A 23,046-nucleotide genomic window follows, 5' to 3' on the forward strand; every position below is an offset into this window, starting at 1 on the left:
CACTCCCCTAGATTCCTAACTCTCAAGTTTGGAGCGCCATAGCTACACACCTGCACTATTGTCACCGCCACAAACAACACAGAAATAAGGCCTTAAAATGTCTATCCCTAAATAAACATCACGTGCTTCCTCTGCCCAATCCCAACCAATCTTATCGAGTTCACAGGAGTACCTTGGGCTTCTACTGACAGGCATGGATCCGGTCTATCAGCGCAGTGACTTACGACTTCTGCTTGTAGGTCAGACATTAGTGCACAGTATATATACTTATATACTGCATCAAACGTCAAGCTGATAACGCCAGTGACACCAAAGAGACAGGAAGAATAATATTTTCAGCTTTTGTTGTCACTTTCTGTTACTTGAGCTTTACACTGACTTTGAAATAAAATGTATGACACCTTGCTGTTGAAAAACACGGACCCTTACACTTTAAAAAAGACCAAAAAAAAAAAAAAGCGGGTAGCCGAGAGAGGTACGACGGTTCAATACCCGCGTGGAGGAACGTACGTCCAGTCGACCCAGTCATCATCGGGAATGAGTATCTGACTGTATAATTACAGTGTGAAGTAAGGTATGGGATATAGATACCGCCCTCACACAATGCTGACCCCAAGAAAAGCGAGGTCTCTAACATCTCACCCCTCAACGACCTTTAGAATGGTCATGGGACAAGCTTTACATTAAAATCGAATGGGGAGAATTACTGTCCCAAACTATTTAGCTATCCACCGCGAACAGTAGCCGTGCTTGTCACCGCTACCAACGCTCGATCTTTCAAACTGTAATGGCACTCGGCTAGATCGCCTCAAAAGATCACCAAGGGCTGACTGCGATGGGAGGCCAGATTAGTGGCGACACAAGCCCAGGCGGGATTGGCCCACTTGGCCCCAACGCTCGGGGCATTCGGGCACTACTTGATCGCAGTGCACTTGGGGCTGCTTGCCATGATTCATTTTTAATTAATAAACAATACACCTTCAAGTCGGAATATCATTACTCTAGGCTAAAACAATGGAAGACATGGATGCAGGCAAAGCAGCAGAGAAAAATAGGACAGGATTCGAAATGATGAATCAAAAGCAAAAGAGGTGGCTGACTTATGATATGGGTTGTAAACTTTAATCAAAGTTTAAAAAAAATTGAAGTAACTATGCAAAATAGAGTTCAAAGGAAAAGTGAGCAATCTCCAGTCTTCTCCCCCTGCTAAGTATTTGAAAGAAAAAGCAAGTCGAATGGCAAGATGGAATTAAATGATGGATACTGTAATTCTGAATCATGTCCAAGAAAACATTTGGGTTGCAAATGACTGTTAACTTTCAAAATGTCTAAAACACATGTCTGAAGCAGTTTCAGTTGGCCACTATGTTGTGTTGTCCATCCTGATTCTGAAGATCATACAGTGATGAAAAGTTTCAGGAATTGGAGAAGACTGGTGTGACTGAAAATACTGTTACAAACAGTAACACGGAGTTTCAATGTAGCTTTCAATATGGCAATCATTGTGGAAGAAGTTATCAGGGCAGCAAACTCTTAAGTGTTAAGGAGTACAAAACTGAATGAACCTCCTTCTGTGTGACTTGCATTAAGATGGTTGGACTGGCGGCAGGGTCACAAACAAATGAAGCCAGTAAACTGTCAATACCTGCTTTTCTAAAGGTAGGAAATAACCAAAACAAGTCTGTCTACATTCACCATCATAAGCTAAGCCTTTCCACAGACTGCAGTCTTTCTATGCTTCTTGAAGATTGCAAGCTTTAAGAAAACAAATCCTGGTCAGTCAGCAAAACAGCAAGCAGTATCACTTCTCTTGATGAATGTACTTTTCTTGTTAAATAGGTGTACCCATGCCAGGAACTGAAGTCTATTTTCTTTCACAAAAAAATTTTCTAAACATGGCAGTCTTCATAAGTCACCCTAAAGCTCTCTTCTAATGCGAGTATACATAAGGACAGTTTTTCAACCTAAAATTTTATTTCAACATGATTCTTATCCTTTTATTTGCTTTTCCCTTTAACCTCTAAACATGTGGCCAACCATTAGGTGAAATTATGTGACCGCCTTTGGTGTATTTGTTTCCCTTCTTTATAGGTTTCATTTTTAACACTCTTCAAGACAAGATATAGCAATTTAAGTGATATCCACTGTCTTGGGTTTGCTGACCAAGGAACATGCAGCAAACACAGAGCTGTCTGTATCATAGAAATCAATTTTGTAGCTCAAAAGATTAATTAAAAAACCAGAAAACGCTGATAGTGGCATCAGCAATCAAATAACATCTTTAAAAGGGCAAATGGGTTTATCAGGACACTAATATATATATATCATCACACATACAGACAGCTTGATTTTCAGATTTTGGGGGATAGGAGCCACATATGTGCTTTAAATAATTTTAATATTCACACTTGAATCTTGACTTTTTCTGGTCACATGAATGAAAATATCTTTTTGTTTTTGAGACTAAAATAGTAAAGGAAAACATTTTTGTATTCTGATTCCCACAAATGTCATCTCTCTCTCTCACACACACACACACAAAGCACATGCATATGTGCACTCACAAACTTTTCCTTCTCTTTCTGATCTACCTCTTTCTCCATCTCAAAGAATATCATGTTTAGCCTTTTTCTGTTTTTCATGGCTGACTATTGTTTCCAATGTCTTGTTCTGGGATTTATTTTGCAATACCTATTCATAGTGTTTTCTTGCCAATTACTTGATCCATGATCTTTCATTTGTGTTTGCTAATGCAATTTTTTGCTCCTACTGTCAAATGCTCAGCATGACAGGAAATGGCCAGAGTTTGTGATGTTATTAAACACTACCTGTCTGACTTGTCTTAATGGATTTTCCTCATCTGCATATCTGACTGTTTGAATCAACATGCCAGTATTTGCTGCTGCCTCTGGAGATGCAGAACGTGTACACCAGTTCCACGCTTTTGGCTTTCATTCACAGCAGTTGAACAGGCGAGGAAAATCTTAGCAGACTTGACTAGTTCTGGAGTATGTTCTACTGTGTGGGTCTGCACATTAACAACTGCTTGAGAAATACTGTTACAGATAGGAGATTGCTTCTTGAGGCTTATGATAAATTTATATTAAAATTTAGTAACAATATATGTATGTGCAGTTGTTCACTGCATGTTATGGAGCTGAATGATTCCAGTCCCACATGATGCTCGTTTTTTCTGCAGTCTTCAAGATATTGTTATTTTAAGAAACAAATGTCGTGAAAAGCTTGTGATATAGTAATCATTCTAATGAACAACTGAATAAACATTCACACTAAACGTTTGGTAATGAGCCTATTATAATCTAACTAACTTTATTAGTTCTTTAAACAATAATCAATATATTTAATTAGAGAACCTAACGCCGCTGACCCTTTTCATGCATATGTGAATAGAAATTGATTGTGTGGCGATAGTTCGCACAGCTTTCTGCCAGGAATCGGCATGACCCTCGAGCTTCTAACGAAGTTAAACGAGAAAACGGCCGCTGTTTGCCTGTAGGCTTCGATTGGTGTCCGCTGTGCAGCGAGTCAACTAACGCCTGACGAAAGGCCCGTCTGCTCGTGGGTGTGAGGCTCACAGCAAAGAGAGGACTCTGCGAAGTCCTCAGAAAAAAACCGAAACTTGGGACTAGAAGTACCCTTGCTGCTGAAGACTTTGCAATGGAACAAGAGATAAGACTAAATATTTTACTCACATGAGTACCGTTCCTTTAATCCACCGAACAATAATCGCAGCACAAAATAAAAGTACTCCAACACAACAGGTAAATCCACACGGACGCTGCCACTCATTCGAACGCAAATCGCGTCAGCGCCATAGTCAGCGTGCTGTCACGTGACCTCGGCAGACGACTCGACGCAAGTGGCGCGTGGTTCGCTGTACGCAGGTGCGACTGGCTGATTGGAAGGGGACGCTGTCTGGAAGGTCAGATGGAAACCGAGATTCCCTTAGATAACTGCAAACAGCGCGGTAAGTATGCCAGAGAACTGTGAGGACCGACTTCTAACCGTGCACAGCCTGCAAATCCTCGCCGTTCCCTCGTCTGTCAACACCTATATGAAGATATACGCAGTTCAAAATCTTTTCAGTGATTAATTGCAAGCTCGAAAGGACCTGCTACTGTAACGGGCTTTTATACCACTTCGACCTTACTAGCAGGATAAAATGGTAGGAAATTTTCAGAAAGAGAATGCAGTTAGTACTCGAACAGTCAATCATCGAGGTTTTTTTTTTTTCCAGTTTGTTTCTTTGAAACACATTTCTGTTTCCATCCGCACGAGCTGCTGTTTTTAAGTTTGGGTGGATGGTGATTTAACAGAATAACAGTGCATTAAAACTGATACAGTTCGAATTAGGAGGAGGCACATACAAAAATATCGTCGCACACACATTTTATACACACACGCCTGTACAAACTCATAAAAATGTATTCTAAAAAATTCCCATACCACAGATAGGCACACAAATGAAGAAACCACATGCGCACTTGCACACACACACACTGACACACATTCAGGCACACCCTTACTCTTTCATATATGCTCTCAAACATCACCCACACACACACAAAGGGCGGACAGACAAAGGGGTAGCGGAGTGATTGAAAAAACATTTATTTCGTCAGCAGACGTCCATCATCAGGGTTTTCAAGCCCCTTCGCCACGTCTTTGGAGCTTAACCTTCACCCAGCATGAAAACACCCCATCCACAGCAATCACCTGTCTACTTTGACAAAGTGCTGGTTTCAAGATAAGACAGAAACTGGATGGGGAGCAGCGTACACAACTGCGTGTTTCAGATAGCTACAGAACTGGAAAATTTCCAGGACCTGTAAGTATTTTTCTCATAGACTGTAGGGGATGGCCAGACCAATTAGTGTGATCAGATGAGTGGCCAGAATTTATGAGCCGCTTTTACAATGGTATTGTTTCAGCGAATCAGGTGAACAATAACGGCTTACAGCGCAGGTTAATGAGCAGATTGCAATTTCCCGCAATTTTCTTCCGTTTACTGTCGGAAATAAAATTATATCTTTTGACAGCCCTAAGTAGTTATCAAAGCAAATAATGTTAAAGCTCTCGTTAAGTGTTTGTTAGCATGCTCTGAAACGTATAACATGCGGAGAAAGAAGTTTCCGGAACTTGTTGGGTGTTTGTCAGATGTCACACGCATAAAACAAATTTGTTTTGAAAATGTTTTGATATAAAACGTGTTTGGAACTTTCCTATAACACACCCTTCATCCTAAAGGTCCTCATCCCTCGTCTAACAGGCTGTCCGATCACCCTTACCTTTGCCGACAGAGTCGTGAGCGAGTGGACACCCACCTTCATCGGATCCACCATTATCTCTGCGAAGGCTCGTTATTCTCGCAGAAATATACCATTGTATGTAACATTCATGTCGAAGCAGTCATCTTTATCATGTCCACCACTTTATAATTCAGTGTCGTCCTTATCGCAGTCCTCCAAGCTCAGTGCTTTACAAAGGACTTGCTGTAATAAATTCTCATGTTTGTAGCCATTACATCCACATAAACATGTAAGAGGTCTTGAAAGTATTTAACGGGTACAGAGGTATCGAAGATGTTCAGGTATGGGATCTGACGATGAATAGAGACGCTCTAAAGCCAATAAAAGGCATGTAAGTAATCAAAGTGTGTACATCTTATGATGACACTTGAATGTGATCTTTTGTGGGGTAGAGATAGTAAAGGTACTCTATAGTTGTAGCTAGGTCCTGGAGATGACCTAATGCTGTGGAGAGAAGTCTTGAAGGTGGTATATCTAACCCTGATATTGATTACATCGCGTGGTCAGTCACGTGGGTCGTCATAATATCTCAGTACCTGACCGCCCGTCTGCGACGACCTGGGATTAAAGGTGAAGGGAATGGTGGGTGAGCAGGTGCTTGCGGTGGTTGTCGTATTGTTCTGAGTATTCACAGTCACGCATACGTTTGCTCCATGCACCTGAATCTGATCCCTTGTTTACAGTTTGGGAAGTTGACATCATGTATATTTATGAGTTACATAGCCAATGACAGCTTCGTTTAGAGGAGGAGAAAAAAAAAAAGAAGAAATATTAATGACGACGACGACGACGATGATGATGATGATGATGATGATGATGATGATGATGATGATGATGATGATGATGAGAAGAGAAAAAAAAAACCATGGAAAAGGGAGAAAGGAGTAAGGGTCTGGGCGAATGTGCTATTTGGCATCCTGACTTATCCACGAAGCCAGTTGATGTAGAAGGGACAAGAGGAAGGAGCTTTGGCAGGGGGAAGGTAATAAAGATGCGTTAACTAAACCCCCAAGAGTGATTATTCCCGTACTACTGCGAGATATGCCATTCAGAGCTAGCGATTGGAATTAATAGCTTTTAAAAGTAGGTTGTGGTAATGTTTATGTGGCGTTAATGGCACTCGCCTCAACGGGAGATTCAAGATGAAAGCATTTGTACTAAGTAGTGGACGGTGGAAGAAGAAAGATCTTTGTTTCACGTAGTTTGACGCTTCGGTTGTAAGACTGTCTTTGTTATTGTGTATATACACCGTAGGTGTATTTGAAACATAAACATTCATGCCATGGAAGAAAGAAATTCGGTGGCGTTCTGCAGATGCTAAACATGTTCAGCACCAAGTAAACATTTGCAACGTGTTTGTTATTTTCCCCTTTTGCTATGTGAATAAGAATTAGAAATGCGTGGCCATTGACCTTGGTTATTCTAAGTAACTAGTCTTGCACTTTCAAGAAAACAGAAAGCACCACAAATTGTCTCTGAAGTGGATGACCGAGGGTAGCAGTAACATCCGTATTACTTTTCTACTTTTCATTGTTTTACCGTTACTCGTAACAAGTGAGCATTGTGGAGGGCCTTGTCAAGTTGCAGCATGAATCCTATTTACCCCTTTGCTGATTCTTTGTCACGATGTAGACGTCTTAAGCCTAAAATTAATTAGTTTCACACTTAGTTTTTGCTCATCTCAGTTGGACGGATCTTTGTCACTACACCAAGCCTACATGTGGTGTGGGCTAACTTATGATGCACCGAGAGAGACAAGCAGATAAGAAGAAAAAAAAAAAAAAGACGGTGAGGCGATCTCCCGTGAAACTGGAGTTGGCTCAAGTCCGAGCATTCTCGGTCGTGAGAATTTGTGCTCAATTTGTTCGCAGCGTCTCGCGCCTTGGCAGGTACAGTAGGTGTCAATCGTCGGCTGGCACCCTCATCAGTCCCCTGCTTGACAGGCGGGTATCGTCTAAGCGCTTAAATGGAGTAAACAGTCGGTGAGATTAGGTCTGGCAAACCCTGGTGTAGCCTGGACAGACAACTTGTGTCAAAGCGATAATTGTGTAGCCTCCAGAACCATTTTGTCCAATAATAAGATTGTCATGTAGCTAAATGCAAGTTTTTTTTCTTCTTTGGATCGTCTTAATTACTCTTTTTTTCAAGATCAGAAAATAATTAAGGAAGGACATGACTATTGCAACAGATAAAGATAATATTTCACAGACATTTTGAAAGAATAAAAATTAAAAAAGAGGAATTCATTGTGTCTTCACAAGAAACATTGTGAATAATTGTATAGCCTCGTTACTGCAGCAGACAGGAAAAACAAAGCACATATAAAGGAGACTTGATTCCGAACGTTTCCCCTTTTGGTTAATGCATACAGAAAAACCATTTGTACATATATTCTTATACACTATAAGTATAATACATGCAGAGGGTACAACGATTTATTCTTATTAAATTGTGTATTCTTGATGTATGTATATCACGATGTTGCCTGTTTCCCTTTGATCCTGTCGGGAACTCCAGTTATTTCCGTTATCACTTCAATTCCTATTGGCAATTGTTAGAAGATGATAATATGTAAAAATAGGTCGAGGTGTTCATGGCCATAGAGCTAAATCAAGCGAGGCTGAGTTATTCTGTCCAGCTCAGTCGACTTTTACTAGCGTCCAGAGCAGCCTTGCTATTCAAAGACGACAGCCAGGTCAGGGAGTGGGAGAGATCGCATCATGACACGGTGGGTGCCCACTGGGCTTCCAGTCGCTTCATTTCCTCTCTTCCCTTCAGTGCCGGTGAAAGCCCGAGATGATAATCTGCAAGTTATTGTTGTGGCGCACCCGTTAGTCCGCAAGTCGGCCTTCACTAAACAGCCCGATCGAGCTAGCCATAAATTTGAATATAAACTATGTTTTAAAATATTTTTAATAACCAAAAGTGTTAGGATTAAAATGGCTAACAGTGAAACACTTACTAAGATATGATAATGAACCGCCGGTAGTTGGTGAGCTCCAGTGTCAAGAAAATTGCCGGATGTAGATTCGGAATGTGATCCAAAACTACCCTTTGCCCAGGTAGGGTGGTTACCTGACTTCTAAGGAAAGGTGAAAGGCGACAGGAGACGAATGGGCCTTTTCACTGCTCGCGATCAGTCCGCTAGGCTACAGGACACGAAACACAAAAGAACGAGAAGTCACACCGACCGGTGACAATACACGACTTTACCATGGCATATACTGCTTCTGTGTGTGTGTGTGTGAACGACCACCACGTACTGTTTAGCGTTTTGTTTTACTATTATTTGACAAAAGGCCAGTAACTGGTAGATGCTTTCAGGACATTGACATAATATCGTACAATCAGTTGATGCTCATGAGGATTTTAACGACGCAAGGTAGAAATTCTTCACCAAACTGAAAAGCTGGTTGTTTCCTTTGATGTCTTGAAAACCTTAGGCTGGGATCTGGTGGTAACAGTGTTCTTATCTTGCTAGCTCAGCTTACAGTATAAAGTGGCTGATGTGGAGGGCTTTGAGAAAGCCATCTTGCCAGTTATAAATGGAGATACTTCTTTGTAAGCCTATTTTATATATAGTTGTCTGTCTGATGCCGGCGATAACAGGGACTTGCTGATTGTCATGTGGCTCCAGACGAGATGTTAAAACCGTTTAACGGCTGGATTCAGACGTCTACCAGTCTGAGCATATTTCAGATATCGTATCCCAGAGAATGTTTTCTCCTTTATCCAGCCACGTCGTTGTCATACCCACATTGTCAGCTGCACTGTCAAAAATGTTAAATAATCAGCAGAATCAGTTTTTCTGCTGAATTCCACAACGCTCGCAATACGCGACTCAGGATTGGCAATTAAATGCATTACAGGTTGACAGGTAATAATCATTCCTATGATTTTTTTTAGGTAGGTATATGTCGTGGAGAAAAGACAAATGCACAGCGTTTTCAATAGCTTCCATTCTCTCATCATTATTATTTATCTAAAACTGGATGACAAACAGTAGAACCAGGCTGAGAGGATGAGATATCAACACAGGCTCGTGGCTGAGGCCTGTCGACATGAGCTGCGATGATAACCGCCTGCACAGAACTCCTAGTCCACTCTTCAGTGTTCCCAGCCAGTTCCTCTGTCCCCCTCGGTGTCGACTAGAAAGAGGTTAACAACACACATCAGGATTGTACTTGGGTGCTTTAATGTTGGAAAACCTCAACTGATGGGAGAGCTGGAAGCAAAGGCCTACAAACATAGTGACCATTCTGTCCCCTTCCTTCGCATGATGATGTCTCTAGGCCCGTCTAGGCTTGTATCTCGAGAATGGAAAAGGGTATTCACCCAGATTTGGGTAGTATCTTGCATTGAACTTTACTCTGTCGTTAGAAAAATGTTTGCACCCCATTAGACCTCACTGTGTGGGTTTGTATGATTTTTCTACTCGCTGAAACGAGTGATTATTTGGTGAAAAGTCAATCGCACCATTAACTCAAAGATAGGACAAAAATAATCATGGAACGTGCATATGCGTTCAGGCTGGAAGAATCTGGGACTACCAGGACACTTCATGATGATGATGAAGTCTTGTTGTGCGCTAAGAGGGAAAGCAACACAGCAGACCAGCAACAATTAAAGTAATGGGAAAGTGAGTAGATAGAGAGGTGGTGGCTTGCATGGAGATTACTGCATAAAACCTTAGGCTGATCCTCTTACTCTCTAGGACCTTCTTAACCTAACATGTTATCGTACTGTGACTGTGACAAAAACAAAACAAAGCAACAAAACAAATTGCGCCATGGTAAAATATTTTATGCCATATTTCCAGTCAAGAAAGCCCTTCCCGGACCCTGACAGTTGTGTTGACTGATTATCCAGTCATCCCCCATAAAGTGATCAGCGATCGACTTAATTGTGGCCCTGGGTGTGAAGGTGCCTATAAATCGTGCCAACCACGAGGCAACTGTGCTGCCTTGACCGCCGCAGGTCTATTGATTAACGAGCCTATGGTTGACCGTGCTTCATGCAGAGTCACATCTTTGTTGTTTTGTGTTTACTAGTTTTAGAACTTGTGCCTGCGTTTCATCCCTCCTTCGATACTGTTAACTGTTAGCAGTGTCTCGGCGTCAGTCTCTTATTCTTGAGCGCCTCGTGGAACTGTCTCCTAGTACCGATTGAGGAAATACTTTAACCAAGGTAGGTAACGGGGTGGGTGTGGTATAAATAGCCGCTGTATGCAAAATATATAGTCTTTACAGAATTGCTTTTATTTCTGAGCTCGCATATACAAGCTTACAACTTTTGTTATCGTACTTTCTTCGAATCATATAGATTGACTACCAGCGCAATACAACAAAGGATTTAACAACAGCTTATATATACATGTATATGGATATATATATATAGAAAGCTGGAATATCACAGACGGGATTATGTTGGCCAGTGATATGCAATGTTTACTTTGAGATTTACTTAAACAGTTTAACTAATGAGGGAAACTTTTACTCCATAATAACACCTGTACCAACACCAACATCCTTATCACCGCCACTACTCCTACTCTCCCTCCTCCTTCACCAACAAGAAGAAGGAAAAGGAGGAGAAGAAGGAGGTGGAGGTGGAGAAAGAATGTCTAACCTAAATGTCAGCAATGGAGCAAAAAGAAAGAAGACAGACCTTGCAGTGTTATCTGGAGCAGCTGTGTATTAACAAAGTCCTATTTCAAAAGGTGTTAATGTCTTGTTTTTCTACTCGCAGTAACAATTTGTTGAGATAGCTCTTCACATTTAGAATAGATGAGGATTTATGAACGAACAGGTGCACAACACATTTCTAATTTTAAACACTTAGAGGCCTTACATCTGCTTAGATAATCAGCTTTATAGACACACAATGCACAACATAAATTTAGAACTTTTTAAAAATTAAAATTGTTTTAAATAAAATAAAGCTGTTTATGAAAGGCTTTCGTTTCCGCCAGCAATTTTTTTTTACACACTTGTGCAATGTATCTAAATGGCATAGAACGTTTTTTGGAAAAAAAAGTTTCTATGTTTGCTTCTTTAGAAATGGTTTGAGTTTCAGAAACGTGAAATAGGCCTTGTGAAGTAGTAAGTAGGAGGGTACGTGAGAAGGGAAAGAGAACATTGTTTAGTAAGGGAAGCAATCCTTCATGTCATACATCTGTTGCTTTGCGACATGCTGTCCAGACTACCTCCCTTTGCAGGTTTCTTTAGATGCTGAATATCGTCTGGTCGTGCCTCAATTATTTATTTTTGTGGTAGGACCGAGCAGGGTATGGGATACCGATAGGATATTAATTTGTTTCTTCATTGATGTCAAGATATAACGACATTTCAGCCATAACATTTGTAGAAACCTCATCTATCACATGTTCCTCCTGCTGGTTATTTCTGTGATTAATCTGGGGAAGACGATGGAAGGGATTCCACCGTGACTCATACCTGCATCAGAAAATTAAACATTTCGTCAGGACACTGACCACCGGGTGTTAAGCTCTGGATTTGTTATATAATACATTTGAAATGCCCTTACTATGATAGCACATAACTAGACTTTTACATCTTAGGTTTTCTGGAAGCAGGATAGTTTACGAGAACTTTTTGTCCGTGACGCATTAGTAAGCATCCATCCATCCGTCCAGTTCAGTCAGTCAAGTCCGTTCGTTCGTCCGTCCGTCCGTCCGTCCGTCCGTCCGTGAAACAGGAACTAGAGGAAGAGCCTCATTTTACGTACGCTGTCGACTTCTTGAGTTCCTGAAGAAACCAATCCAACTGGGAGATTAGCTGAAGCTCACTCAAAGCTGTGCGGAGGCGTTTGACAAAATTCTTCGGTAATAAATCTCGCGCCGCTCTCAAAATCTGTGATGGAGATAGGTCATGTGAAACAAAAACTTATTCTGATTACGAATTTCGCATCTGAATCCGATTTTTTTTGGTCCCGGAGGTTAATTGCCTGCTGTTTTGTCGTGTGTGTGTGTGTTGTCAGAATAATGATTTCCGTTTTTTAACGGTATAATGTATGATGTATAATATATGAGATATTTGGGTGAAATATTTACAAAAACATTGATAATTATTGATCTGCAGTGGAGGAAGACCTAGTCAGCGAATTAGTTATATAGACCCTGCTTTTGGTATCAATGTAAACAAATATGATGGTACTCTATTTGTACAAACGTTTAGGATAAACTTTGCAGAGGGAAAGGGCTCAACTGTTTCTTGCATGATTTTTTTTTCTGAACGAATTTACAAGGCTATTAAGAAATTATCAAATCGGAAAATAAATAGGCTTGATATAATCCGCAATGGTGCCATACTGTCCCTCCTACAAATATCTTGGCATTCACGGTCAGCTGAATGTTCTAGACTTACTGGAAATGATGATTACAAAATAGATTAAAAAAATTTAATGGTCAAGTTAATACTGAAGAAAAGTGGAGAAAGAGAAAGGCAAGGGTTTCTTCACAATGTCATCTGTAGAGACCACTCGTAGAAAAAGTATACTTATCTAAACACAAAAAATTCTAAAAAAGCACTGTCTTTATAATGCTATTAGAGAGCAATATTCTAATTACTTTCTTACCTTGAAACATTTTGTAAACATGTCCTCTGTACTACTGCTTTGCATGATGTTATCCACGTCCCATGAGCGAAGTTTAAGTTGAAGTCCCAGATGATATACATCACTTGCTGGTATTTTTCTGGCAAGTTGGTTAAGTAGTCGGTCATCGATAGGACCTGAATTTATATCGTAACAAAACTTTTCGATGTATCAATCTGTGCATGTCTTTACCGGTGTGCTCTTAGTATTAAAGCTAAACAAAGTGAAGACAAACTATTGTGAAATGAGTTCTTCATTGTTCTGCTACATTTAGTCATGTTGTTTGAAATGACTAACCATGCTTATATTCTTCACATCCCAAGAAGGCCGAACCTTGCAGTTATTTGTGCTCTGAAGACTCATCTCTCTTAATGTTTTCAGGAAACGCATTTCAGTCAAGTGATGTTTTAGAACTGCACAAGTTCTTTATCAGTTTAGTTGTTTCTTTTAAGAAGCTGGTATATAAGACGACTCAGATTCATTTGTTATCGTTTTGGGTTTAGCATATTTTCTTACCCGTTTAACCGTCGACTGATTCTGATTTACACGTCTTCTTAAAGCATGTAAATTATTATAGGGTTTCTGACGGGGAAATAAGAACTATTCCGACTAGATGTTTTGTTTTACTCACTTGTTTGCAAATTTCATAAAAAATTCAAAGGAACAAAAGAATGTGCCGCACCGAAATTAATCAGGTTTCCAGGGAAACAAACGTTAAACTCTTTATATTTTTCATCAGTCAGTCTGTTAAAATCATTTCTCATTGCTGTTGACTTACATTCGTTTGTTTCATCGACTTCAGGTGTGAGCGACGAAGGTTGTTCTGCGACTGTTTCAGATTCTGGGCTGCTCGTGACCGGTCTGAAGGGAGGTATGCAGACTTCCAAGTCAATAAGTGGTTTCCAGTTGAACGTCTGGTCACACTGCTCTAACAGTTTGCTTTTTTCTATCTTAAATATTATTTTCGTCTGTGTTGTTTCTTGTTTGCATACGTGGAAACCGCAGCTGTGTCCGTTCTTGTCTGTATGCACACCATGTTGGAAAAGGATAACTGCCGATGTCTGGAATAAGAGAGAAACGTTATTGGCTTGAGTATCTATAACACATCTCTAATAAATAAATAACTAAATATATAAATAAATAAATTAATAAATAAATAAAACATACATACATTCAAAAAAAGGCGTTCAAAAATCACAATGATATGAGCTCTCTTCTGTGTATCCTAAATAAAGTTGTATTGTATTACTGTTATGTACGAAGCGAAGAAACTGTTTGCGTGATCGTTAGTTACTCTAATCAACAGAAATAACATACCGTTGTGACAGGGTTCTTCTGGTGAAGAGATATCTTCATCTGGAGGCTGTGTGGTACGTACAGGGTGTCACTAACTTTGAGTATATTATAGCTTTCGGACTGATCTTGTGACTCCGTGATCAATGAGCCTTCCTGTCTGGCTTTTACTGCTATTACCAGGCAACACCTCTCTGGAATGGATAAAGGGCCTACGTTTCCATTAGAGAACAGGAATATTGTGTTTAAACGAGAACAAAATGTGATCTGACAAACAAAAAGAAGGTATCGAACTGTCATCGAAATAATTTATAAGATAAAACCTTTGCAGTAGACATTTTCTCAAAGAAACTGTGGATTAATTTGGTGACTGAAGGTGGAAAGGTATGGAAAAAAAAATCTTTAAGGAATTCTCACCGTTTTCGATAGCTTGGTCTAGCTTCTCTAGGACATAAAGCTGAACTGGAACCAGCATTGACTTCATGTGTTGCTCGGCTACCGCTCGTTTGACCTCTTGAGGATCTGCTCCTTCAGCGATTTGTACAACAGTTGTCCTGTAGAAGGGAACAAAGCCTGAATTTTCATTACAATACTTCATATGCAGAAAAGTAAAAGATGCAGTAAGGTAAGTGCAGGACAGATATAAGGATGGAATGAAGTTGGTGATGAAAAGAGAAAGAGGATCACATGACTGGATGGGAATAAGAGAGACAGAGAAAAAACATCCATTTTGGGTTTACACACGCATGCTTGCAACCAATAAAAGTTTATTTGTGAAAGAGTTGAGTTTTTTGAACCTCGATACTGTATTTACTATTCCTACATTGAGCAATATCACTTCAGCAGCTGCACGAGGAGCTTACGTCTCGTTGATGCCTGTGGGGATTTCGACACTCGAGTTATTTTTTTCCAGGACGAGAGGTTCTGGCTTTTGCTCCCATCTCTTCATCTCCTCGTCCACGTTGTCTCCCTCTTGTCCTTGTCCATCGGGTCTGAAAAAGATTGTGCTTCATTGTTTCGTGTTTTGGACATAATTTTGTTGTTGTTGTTGTTGTTGTTGTTGTTGCTGCTGCTGCTGCTGCTGCTGCTTTATTCAATAGAAACTGTTGACCAGATCTAGAAGAACATTCCAGTAAGTCGTTACTCTTGCACAAATCGGGTAAATAAAATAAAACTAAAATAGCCAAAATTTAATCAAATGGTTCATGCTACACTATGTGAAAAGACTCATTAATAGTCCCCGACACGGCTTATACTTATGTGAATCTACCCCAAGCAACCGAAATAGGCAAAATTGTAAAACAAGTATAACTTGGATTAAGTGAAAATATTGCCCTTAACACATGTCAAAGGCACAAGAGTTGGGACCGCATCCTTGAAAGAAAGGGACAAGTTAAACTTTTCTCCTCCCTGACTCTTTTTCACAATGCCTCCTGATGTATGGAAGGATTTTCTCACAAAATCATTATCATCTGAAAATAGCAGCACAGTTTTTTGCTACTTTAGCATTCACACATTGGTCAGTCTCCTACGATCTCCTACATTCTCAACACCTCAAGTTGACAGAAAAAAATTTTGGAAGAAAATTATGTGGTTGCTTAGCTTCTTTCTCACTTACCGTACAAAGACATAGGCGTGCGACTGTTCCTTGTTGAACTGCTCACACAGAGGCAGTGTAGCAGTGCAGGTAGTACTGCTAGCCAGAGACGGCAGTCCTCGCAAGTACAGGAAGTACGTCATAGCCAGCAACACTCCCTGAAGTGTCGCAGTGGTTTCTGCTGCTTCTGATGGCGGAGATGGCTCCGGAGGTGTTTTTTGATCTTCAAGAGGAGGCTTCATCACCTAGAAAAAAGATATTTAACCAGTTAACTTCGATTTTTTAAATCTTCAGAGTTTATCCTGCGAGGTTATATTGTCTTCTGAAACGAGTGTCATACCAATGTTCACATGACACTATAGAGCATACCTGGGCAAAGGCCGACCCGCGGGCCGCATCCGGCCCGCCTCCTATCTCTGACCGGCCTGCCCGCTATCTCTGACCGGCCTGCCCGCTGGCCCGCCCGCCAGTATATATACTATATATATACAGTATTGGGTAAAACTGAGTTAACTATATAAGTCCGGCCCTCTAAAACCATCCCAATTTCTCATGTGGCCTCTTGGGAAAATTAATTGCCCACCCCTGATCTAGAGCGAGTTTTGCTAATAAATTTGATGGCATACCTGTAAATTCAGGAGCGCACCTTCAGGAAGTCCCCTCTGATTTGTACAAGAAGCTGAAATTTTGACACCAGGATCCTTGGAGAACTCAAACGTTCCGCCATCTGGACCGAGCTTTATGGTATCGGAGGCTGGGCCATACAGGAGGCTGATTGAACCACTTTTGTCGAGCTCAACATGTGCACATGCTACTGCAACGTAAGCTTTGTCTTGAAATGACACCTACAAATGTGAAAATATTTGTAATAGGAATAAAGAAAGTTGTGAAAACAATAATGCAAACAAAACGTTGATTTCTTAAAATTTTCTTGCTCTGAACTCTCTTAATTATTTAAGTCATTTCATGTGTAACGAGCACAGTTTTGCACGCCCCACCCGTAAAATTTGTAAGATATTTCGTTCAAATAAATGGGTGTTGAGTATTGCAACCACAGTACAAAGTGAAATAATGAGAAGTACTTTTTCAGATTCCGAACATGCATGATCGAAATTATTCTTAGTTGTAAAATTTTTGACCAAACTATGGCAGTTAATTTTAACGATTTGACGATCTCTTGTACACATAACCGCACTTGTTCTTCGTGAAGTGGCAACTCCTCTACGGTGGCATCGTATTCTTTCTCTTGTTTTTCTTCTGATTTTATCTTGATGACCAGCCGATGGAATGTATCCACTCGGTCGTGAAGAAAAAACTTGATCTTTGCTTGTGTCGTGGTCCTGCTCATGTATTCAATGCCGTGACCCCAGAAGGTCTCTCCATCGTAACAGGTTATTGGGGGATTCAGGTTCTGAGGCGCTTTGGTCCGGATCATGGCCACCGTTGTGACTTCTGAAGTCGAAGCACTCTGGTCCACAGCATCAAGTGCGATAGAGAAGTGACCGTCTTGAGAAAGAAAAGGTTTCGTCTGTGTGGGTGTGATGAAGAAAGGCACAGACCTGATGAAAGATGTAATATTATCATTTATTAGTTTTACTTTACTAACAGAGCTAGCTCAAGAAAAGGTTATTGTTCAACAGATGTTCGCTTAGGTTGGGCAAAACCTTCCCGATTTCAGCCGTTAAAATATATTTAAAAAAAAAATAAAATACACTAACATAATATTTTTTTTTAAAAAGAGAAAAGTTAACGATGTAAACGCCATCTGTTGCAGTAACTAATAGGCTATCCGCTCACACCCTCACATTCTATGACATGACATGATCTCGAATGTATATTAAAATGAACACTAAGTGGATCTCAATATCAACAAACACTAATGAACACGAAGAATCACGGATAACTGATTACACCAATGCATGCCGAGTTTGAAAGTACACTGTGGCCATCACTGACACTCTCCAAAGATAGTATTGGGAAAAGTGCAAAATCACTTTACTCATTTTCTCGGGACTTCCGCAGAATGTACTTTATCATGTATGGCCTCTCTGGCGCCACCTGCCGGCATGTTTGCTGTTCCTGTAGACATAACAGGGAGTAATATAAGGAAATGATGAGAGGTCGTCTCTTCAGCCTGAGTTCACGAAATTTCATGTGAATTTTATCGATTATCGCCCGTGATTTTTATGCTGACCTCATTGACAGCCATCGGGTTAGCACCGGCAAACATCATCCACTCGGTGGTGTCTGTAGAACTCCGTCGAGCTGCAACATGAAGGGGAGTATCTCCTTTCTGTGGAGAATGTCAAACAAAAGAGTTTTGCTTACCAGTTCATATCTGTCGGTCTATCCACCCTTCCTTACTTCTTCCACCTCTTTCTTTTGAAGCGTTTTGTGATGGGTTGTCTGTGGTGTACCATAACCCACCCCTCCCCCTCTTTCTCTCGCTGTCTCTCACACACACCAACACACATGCACACAATCTACCCACGCCATTCTTGACTGTCAGAAGCTTTTCAATATCGTTTCTGCTAGTCCCTATTGACCACAAGGCATCAGTGTTGTCCACGTATGCTGCAGCATGTAGAGCAGTTTGTCCGTCCTGTAAAGAGGACAAGAAAGATTAAATTAGGTTGTTATTAATAGCACTTAATCTTTTATGCTAAGTGCTATAAATTGTACAAATGTGTTGTCTAGCTAGGACTTAATTTTTGGGCTTGCAAAAGCATATCATAAAGCTATGGAAAAGGACCATACATTAATTAGGCATATATGTTTACAAATGCGAAATCGTAATTTTGACCTCTTTCTGTACCAGGTGTGGGTATGTAGAACCGTTTACAGAGCGTTGCCTAATTATTAAAAACAAATTTTACACACTTTCATTCCTTCAACGCATTATGTTGCCGTTACACACACGACATGTTCACACACGCAGTTGTCTGCATTCTTTACTTCTTTCTATCTGTTGTCAGGCTGTGCTTCAAATCCTTCTGTCTGTTACCTTTCTGCCGATGTCATCTTCCTTCGTATACTTACAGGCGTTTTCTGTATGTGTTATTTGACATGTTTAACCTTATTTGTTTTGATATGACACTTACCTTATCAACAACCAGCGGATTCACCCCATACTTCAACAAAAGGGAAACCGCACCAAGGTTGGAAGCACTGATGGCGATGTTCAGAAGGGGAGTTCCACACTGAATCGACAAACGCAGTTACACATGACTGCTCATGCATAGATATTTTTTTTTTATCTTTATGAATGAAACATTTATACGCAGTTTGCTTCAGTCGTCGTCGGAAGTGAATGAGCTTGTGAAAACTGGATTTCCTATCATTTCCTAGAGAAAATTCATTAGTATTAGCCGTCGCACATTTCCTTACCTTATCTTTTATTTGTTCAATTGGAACGTGAAGCCGGACTAGCTTTAACAGCTTGTTGATCTCATGCTCTGGTTTTATCTTATTTACAGCATTAATTAGGTTTTTCTCGAGAAGCTGCTTCTCATCCATCTGATTGTGGATCCAGCAAGATGACCGATGTCGTCACTGAAAGAGGACATGATGCAGTGATAACTACCATCCTCAACGGCTCTTATTATTGCAGGTCACTAAAGACTGGATGCTTACACTTATCGATATGTATGTAAGCTTTGCAAACTTTTTCTGCTTTCTATAATTAAAAATGATTCTTAGTTTCAGTCTGTAGTCACGGCATAAGCTGATTTTTGCACGCGTGGAAACGAGAAACGAAAGCTTTTATAGCTCAATTCTAACGATACAAACTGCTCTACTTAAAGGCCAAGCGATTTACGAAAAGGTATTCAAACCTGTCTCGCGAATACTCGGAGCAGTACCCTGGGTGGACGACGTTACGAAGGTAGAGTCAAAGTGACAGCTGCACGGGTACTGTCAATGTGGGTGTCGCGCTGTTACATTGTATGCCAGTGGAAAAAAAGAAGACAGAAATCAGGTGGTACGGCTGTGAGCTAAGAGCTCTTTGTGCGCACTCAAGTGTAAGAAGAATCAAAACCTCGAGACCAACGGGAAGTGGTGGTTGCCAAAGCAGAAAGGAAAATGTGCAGTGAATTTCTCTCTCTAATCACACACACACACACACACAAATAAAATATTTACGACTGAGTTTGATGAGAGAGGGCAGAGGTGGAATATAAGATCTTGTCTGCTAATCACCTTCCCCTACAGATTAAAAACAAAAACTATTGTCACGAAAATGACTCGGGGTTTAAAAGGACACTGAACTGCTACTCTGGTAGGAAAAGCAGCGCATAGGGCCATGCAACAGTTTGAATCCTATAATTTTTATATATTTTGTGTGGGTATACCTAGCACATTTCAAGTACACTTCCCATAAAATAAACAGATACTCCTCCACATTTACTTAAAAGAGGAAGTCATTGTAGTTCACCACTCAGCTATAATGACCGAAAGGATAAATGGTTCCAATGTTCGCATTACGATGAACAGGTATTTGTGTCTTATTTCAGGTGCAACCAGTCATGACTAACAGGCAGTGACAAGGGGAATGGCCCGCTTCCAAGGCCAGAGTTTGATCATGCGTACACAGTTTGAATGAAAGATGAAGTGTCGAATAATCAGTGCTATTTTTACAATGTTAGCAACTATAAGTAATACTATATGGTACAGGTGACAAAAAAAAAAAAAAAAACTGCATTCAGGAAGTGAGACTCACGATTCTGGCTGTGACAAGGGCTTTTACCGCTGCTCCAACAGAATGGCTACTACATAAGGTGTTGAACTTTGGTCTGCTTCTCACATCTATATTTTCTATATTTTCTGCTTCTGTGTCTTCTATTAGCGCAGTGAAGGCACACAGAAAGAAAGTGAGCAGACAACGGCTGTCATTTTTCTAAGGTATTTGTCGGGCTCTAGAGAGAGAGAAACTCCACGACCAAAGCGTGGGCTGGTGTTGGCACTAGCTATTGGCTCCAGTCCCTGAAACCGGAGCTGGTGTCACTGAGTTTGAGCTCGAGACGGGTTCAAAATTGTCACAGTGCGCAGGCGTTAACAGGGACTTGCAGATTGTCATGTGACTCCAGAGGCTCACGTAAACCTGTCCGAAGCTGCGATGAACACGGTACGCCCAATCCACTCTTCCATGTTCACCATCCTGGTCTACGTCGGCGTTGACCAGAAAGAGGTCAATAAGTCAGACATCAGTATTGTGCACATGTATTTTTATACAATATTTTTTTTAAAGGCCTCAGTTAATAGGAAAGCTGGAAGAATAGGCGTATCTGAGTACAAACGTGACATCATTTTGTCCTCCTCCTGTGTGTCATGATGTCTGTAGGGCTTGTATATCTAGAACGAAAGAGGGCTATTCATCCAGATTTTGGGAAATAGTGTCTTGCACCGAGATAAACCCAGTCATTAGAAAATGTTTTGCCCCCCCCCCCTTTGGATCTTTCACGTGGTATACCAGTATCTTCCTGTACACTAAGTTATTTACTGTATGTAACCTGTTGCCCTTTTTATTCTTTGGCAAAGCACTGTTAGGACAGTGTAACTGAAGTTTTTAGGCCCTATTGATTTCAGAACAAAATATAAGACCTTCCTTCTTTACAACAACATTTAGTCGGAAAAGGTGAAGGTCCCAGGGCCTAGTCGACGGAGGGGGCCGAACTGTTCATTGTCATCAACATAGGGAGCAGGAAGCCAACCCAGCTTTGCTGCCAATTTTTTTTTATCATTTTTTTCTTCCTGGTGAGTTAACTGTTTGTTGGTTGGTAGGAGATTTCTTCTCTCCGAAACGAGTTGTTTTTCTGACGAAAGGTCAAGCGCCTTTCAACTCAAAGATAGGGCAATGTCAAAAAATAGTGTTTATCTCATTGCTTTTATTTTTACATTTGTATGTACAAGCTAACAAATATTGTAGTCTTCTTATCTTTTGTATTCGTATTGTCTTGTTGATGAAGAGTTGAAATACTGCTCGCCAAACTTGACAGGGCAACAAAGAAGTTAACAACTTTTTATAAATGGAATATTACAGATCGGTTTATGTTGTCCGAGGATATGCATTGTTTATGTTTTGAAATTTACTAACATCATTTGAAATAATGAACAAAATTTGTACTCGTGAATGACACCTGTACCAACATCACCATCCCTCTTACCACTTCCAGTCAGTTTTATGAAAAAAAACGCAGTGTACAACACAGTTTTAGAACTGTTTATAAACTAAAATTGCTTTAAATAAGATAAAACTGTTTATGCCAGGCTTTCGTTCCTGTCAGCCCAATTGTTTCATATGCGCTACAATCAATGTATTTGATTGTATATAAACAATTATTTTTTTTCTAAAATTTGCTTCTGTAGAACAGTTTTAAATATTAAAAGCATTAACAACTAGTCCCTGCAAAATATGATGTGGGAGGCGAGAAGGGGATGAGAATGTGGTCTAGTAAGAAAAACAATCTTTCATGTCATACACTAGTTGCTGTGCGACATGCTGTCTCCATTATCTCCCTGTGCAAGAGTGGAAGCAGAAATATCTTCTGGTCGCACAGTTATTTTATGGTAAGACGAGGGTGACTCTGGGGTACTCATAGGATATTAATTCCTTTCTTCTTAAATGTCGAGATGTAACAGCCATTATTATGGAACCTCATCGGGCCTTCACTACACAGATTCATCCTCCTGGTTATTTCTGCGACTATATCACCGGAAGTGTAGAGAAGTGATCCCACTGTGGCTCAGACCTGCATCAGAAAATGAATCATTTCGTCAGGACACTGACACTAGGTGTTAAGCTGTTCAGGCTATGGATTTTTTTATGCAAGACATTTTAAAACACCTTTACAGCTTAACAGCTTAAAACGGATTCCATCTCACGAACTAAGACATGTATGCGTTCATGGTTTGGGTTTGAAGCAGGACATTTGGTCTGGAGTTTTCTCCGCATCTGTCTGTCTGCTGATCTAAAAACAGAAACTAAAAGAATCGCATCATTTCACTTACTCCTTTCTTTTCCTGAGTTCCCGAAGAAGCCACTCCAACTGTGAGATTAACTGAAGTCCAGTCAAAGCTGCGCGGAGGAGTTCAACAAAATCCTTTGGTAATCGACATGAATCTCGTGCCGCTCTCAAAATCTGTGATGGAGATAGGTAGTATGAAACAAAAACTTATTCTGGTTAAGAATTTCTTATCTGAATCTGAAAATTATTG

General features: G+C 40.4%; 2 protein-coding genes across 5 annotated transcripts in view; both read right to left on the reverse strand.

Annotated features, from left to right (window-relative positions):
- The window catches only part of LOC112573251, a 39,649-nt gene extending 35,498 nt beyond the window's left edge, over window positions 1-4,151 (reverse strand). The window contains 1 exon segment of the mRNA XM_025253450.1: window positions 3,714-4,151. The gene's annotated coding sequence lies outside the window, so the exon portion shown is untranslated.
- A 6,381-nt stretch (window positions 4,152-10,532) lies between these two features.
- On the reverse strand, window positions 10,533-22,827 carry LOC112573247. 4 transcript variants are annotated; one of them, XM_025253443.1, is made up of 17 exons: window positions 20,552-22,827; window positions 19,668-19,766; window positions 19,222-19,386; window positions 18,936-19,034; window positions 18,326-18,436; window positions 18,029-18,127; window positions 17,834-17,913; window positions 17,030-17,393; window positions 16,461-16,679; window positions 15,856-16,079; window positions 15,101-15,229; window positions 14,655-14,791; window positions 14,262-14,431; window positions 13,723-14,005; window positions 12,927-13,081; window positions 12,078-12,202; window positions 10,533-11,785 (listed from the first exon to the last, which is right to left on the reverse strand). In XM_025253443.1, exons 3-17 carry the CDS (start codon window positions 19,348-19,350, stop codon window positions 11,638-11,640), a joined length of 2,472 nt encoding a protein of 823 aa, XP_025109228.1. In that variant the 5' UTR covers window positions 19,351-19,386; window positions 19,668-19,766; window positions 20,552-22,827; the 3' UTR covers window positions 10,533-11,637. The 4 variants fall into 4 exon arrangements, with proteins under 4 accessions (XP_025109228.1, XP_025109229.1, XP_025109227.1 ...); XM_025253444.1 differs by lacking the exon at window positions 19,668-19,766; XM_025253442.1 differs by lacking the exon at window positions 20,552-22,827 and having other exon boundaries at window positions 19,668-20,347.
- Window positions 22,828-23,046: the final 219 nt, after the last annotated feature.

This window comes from Pomacea canaliculata, linkage group LG10 (assembly GCF_003073045.1).
Source record: "Pomacea canaliculata isolate SZHN2017 linkage group LG10, ASM307304v1, whole genome shotgun sequence".
Classification (NCBI taxonomy): Eukaryota; Metazoa; Mollusca; class Gastropoda; order Architaenioglossa; family Ampullariidae; genus Pomacea; species Pomacea canaliculata.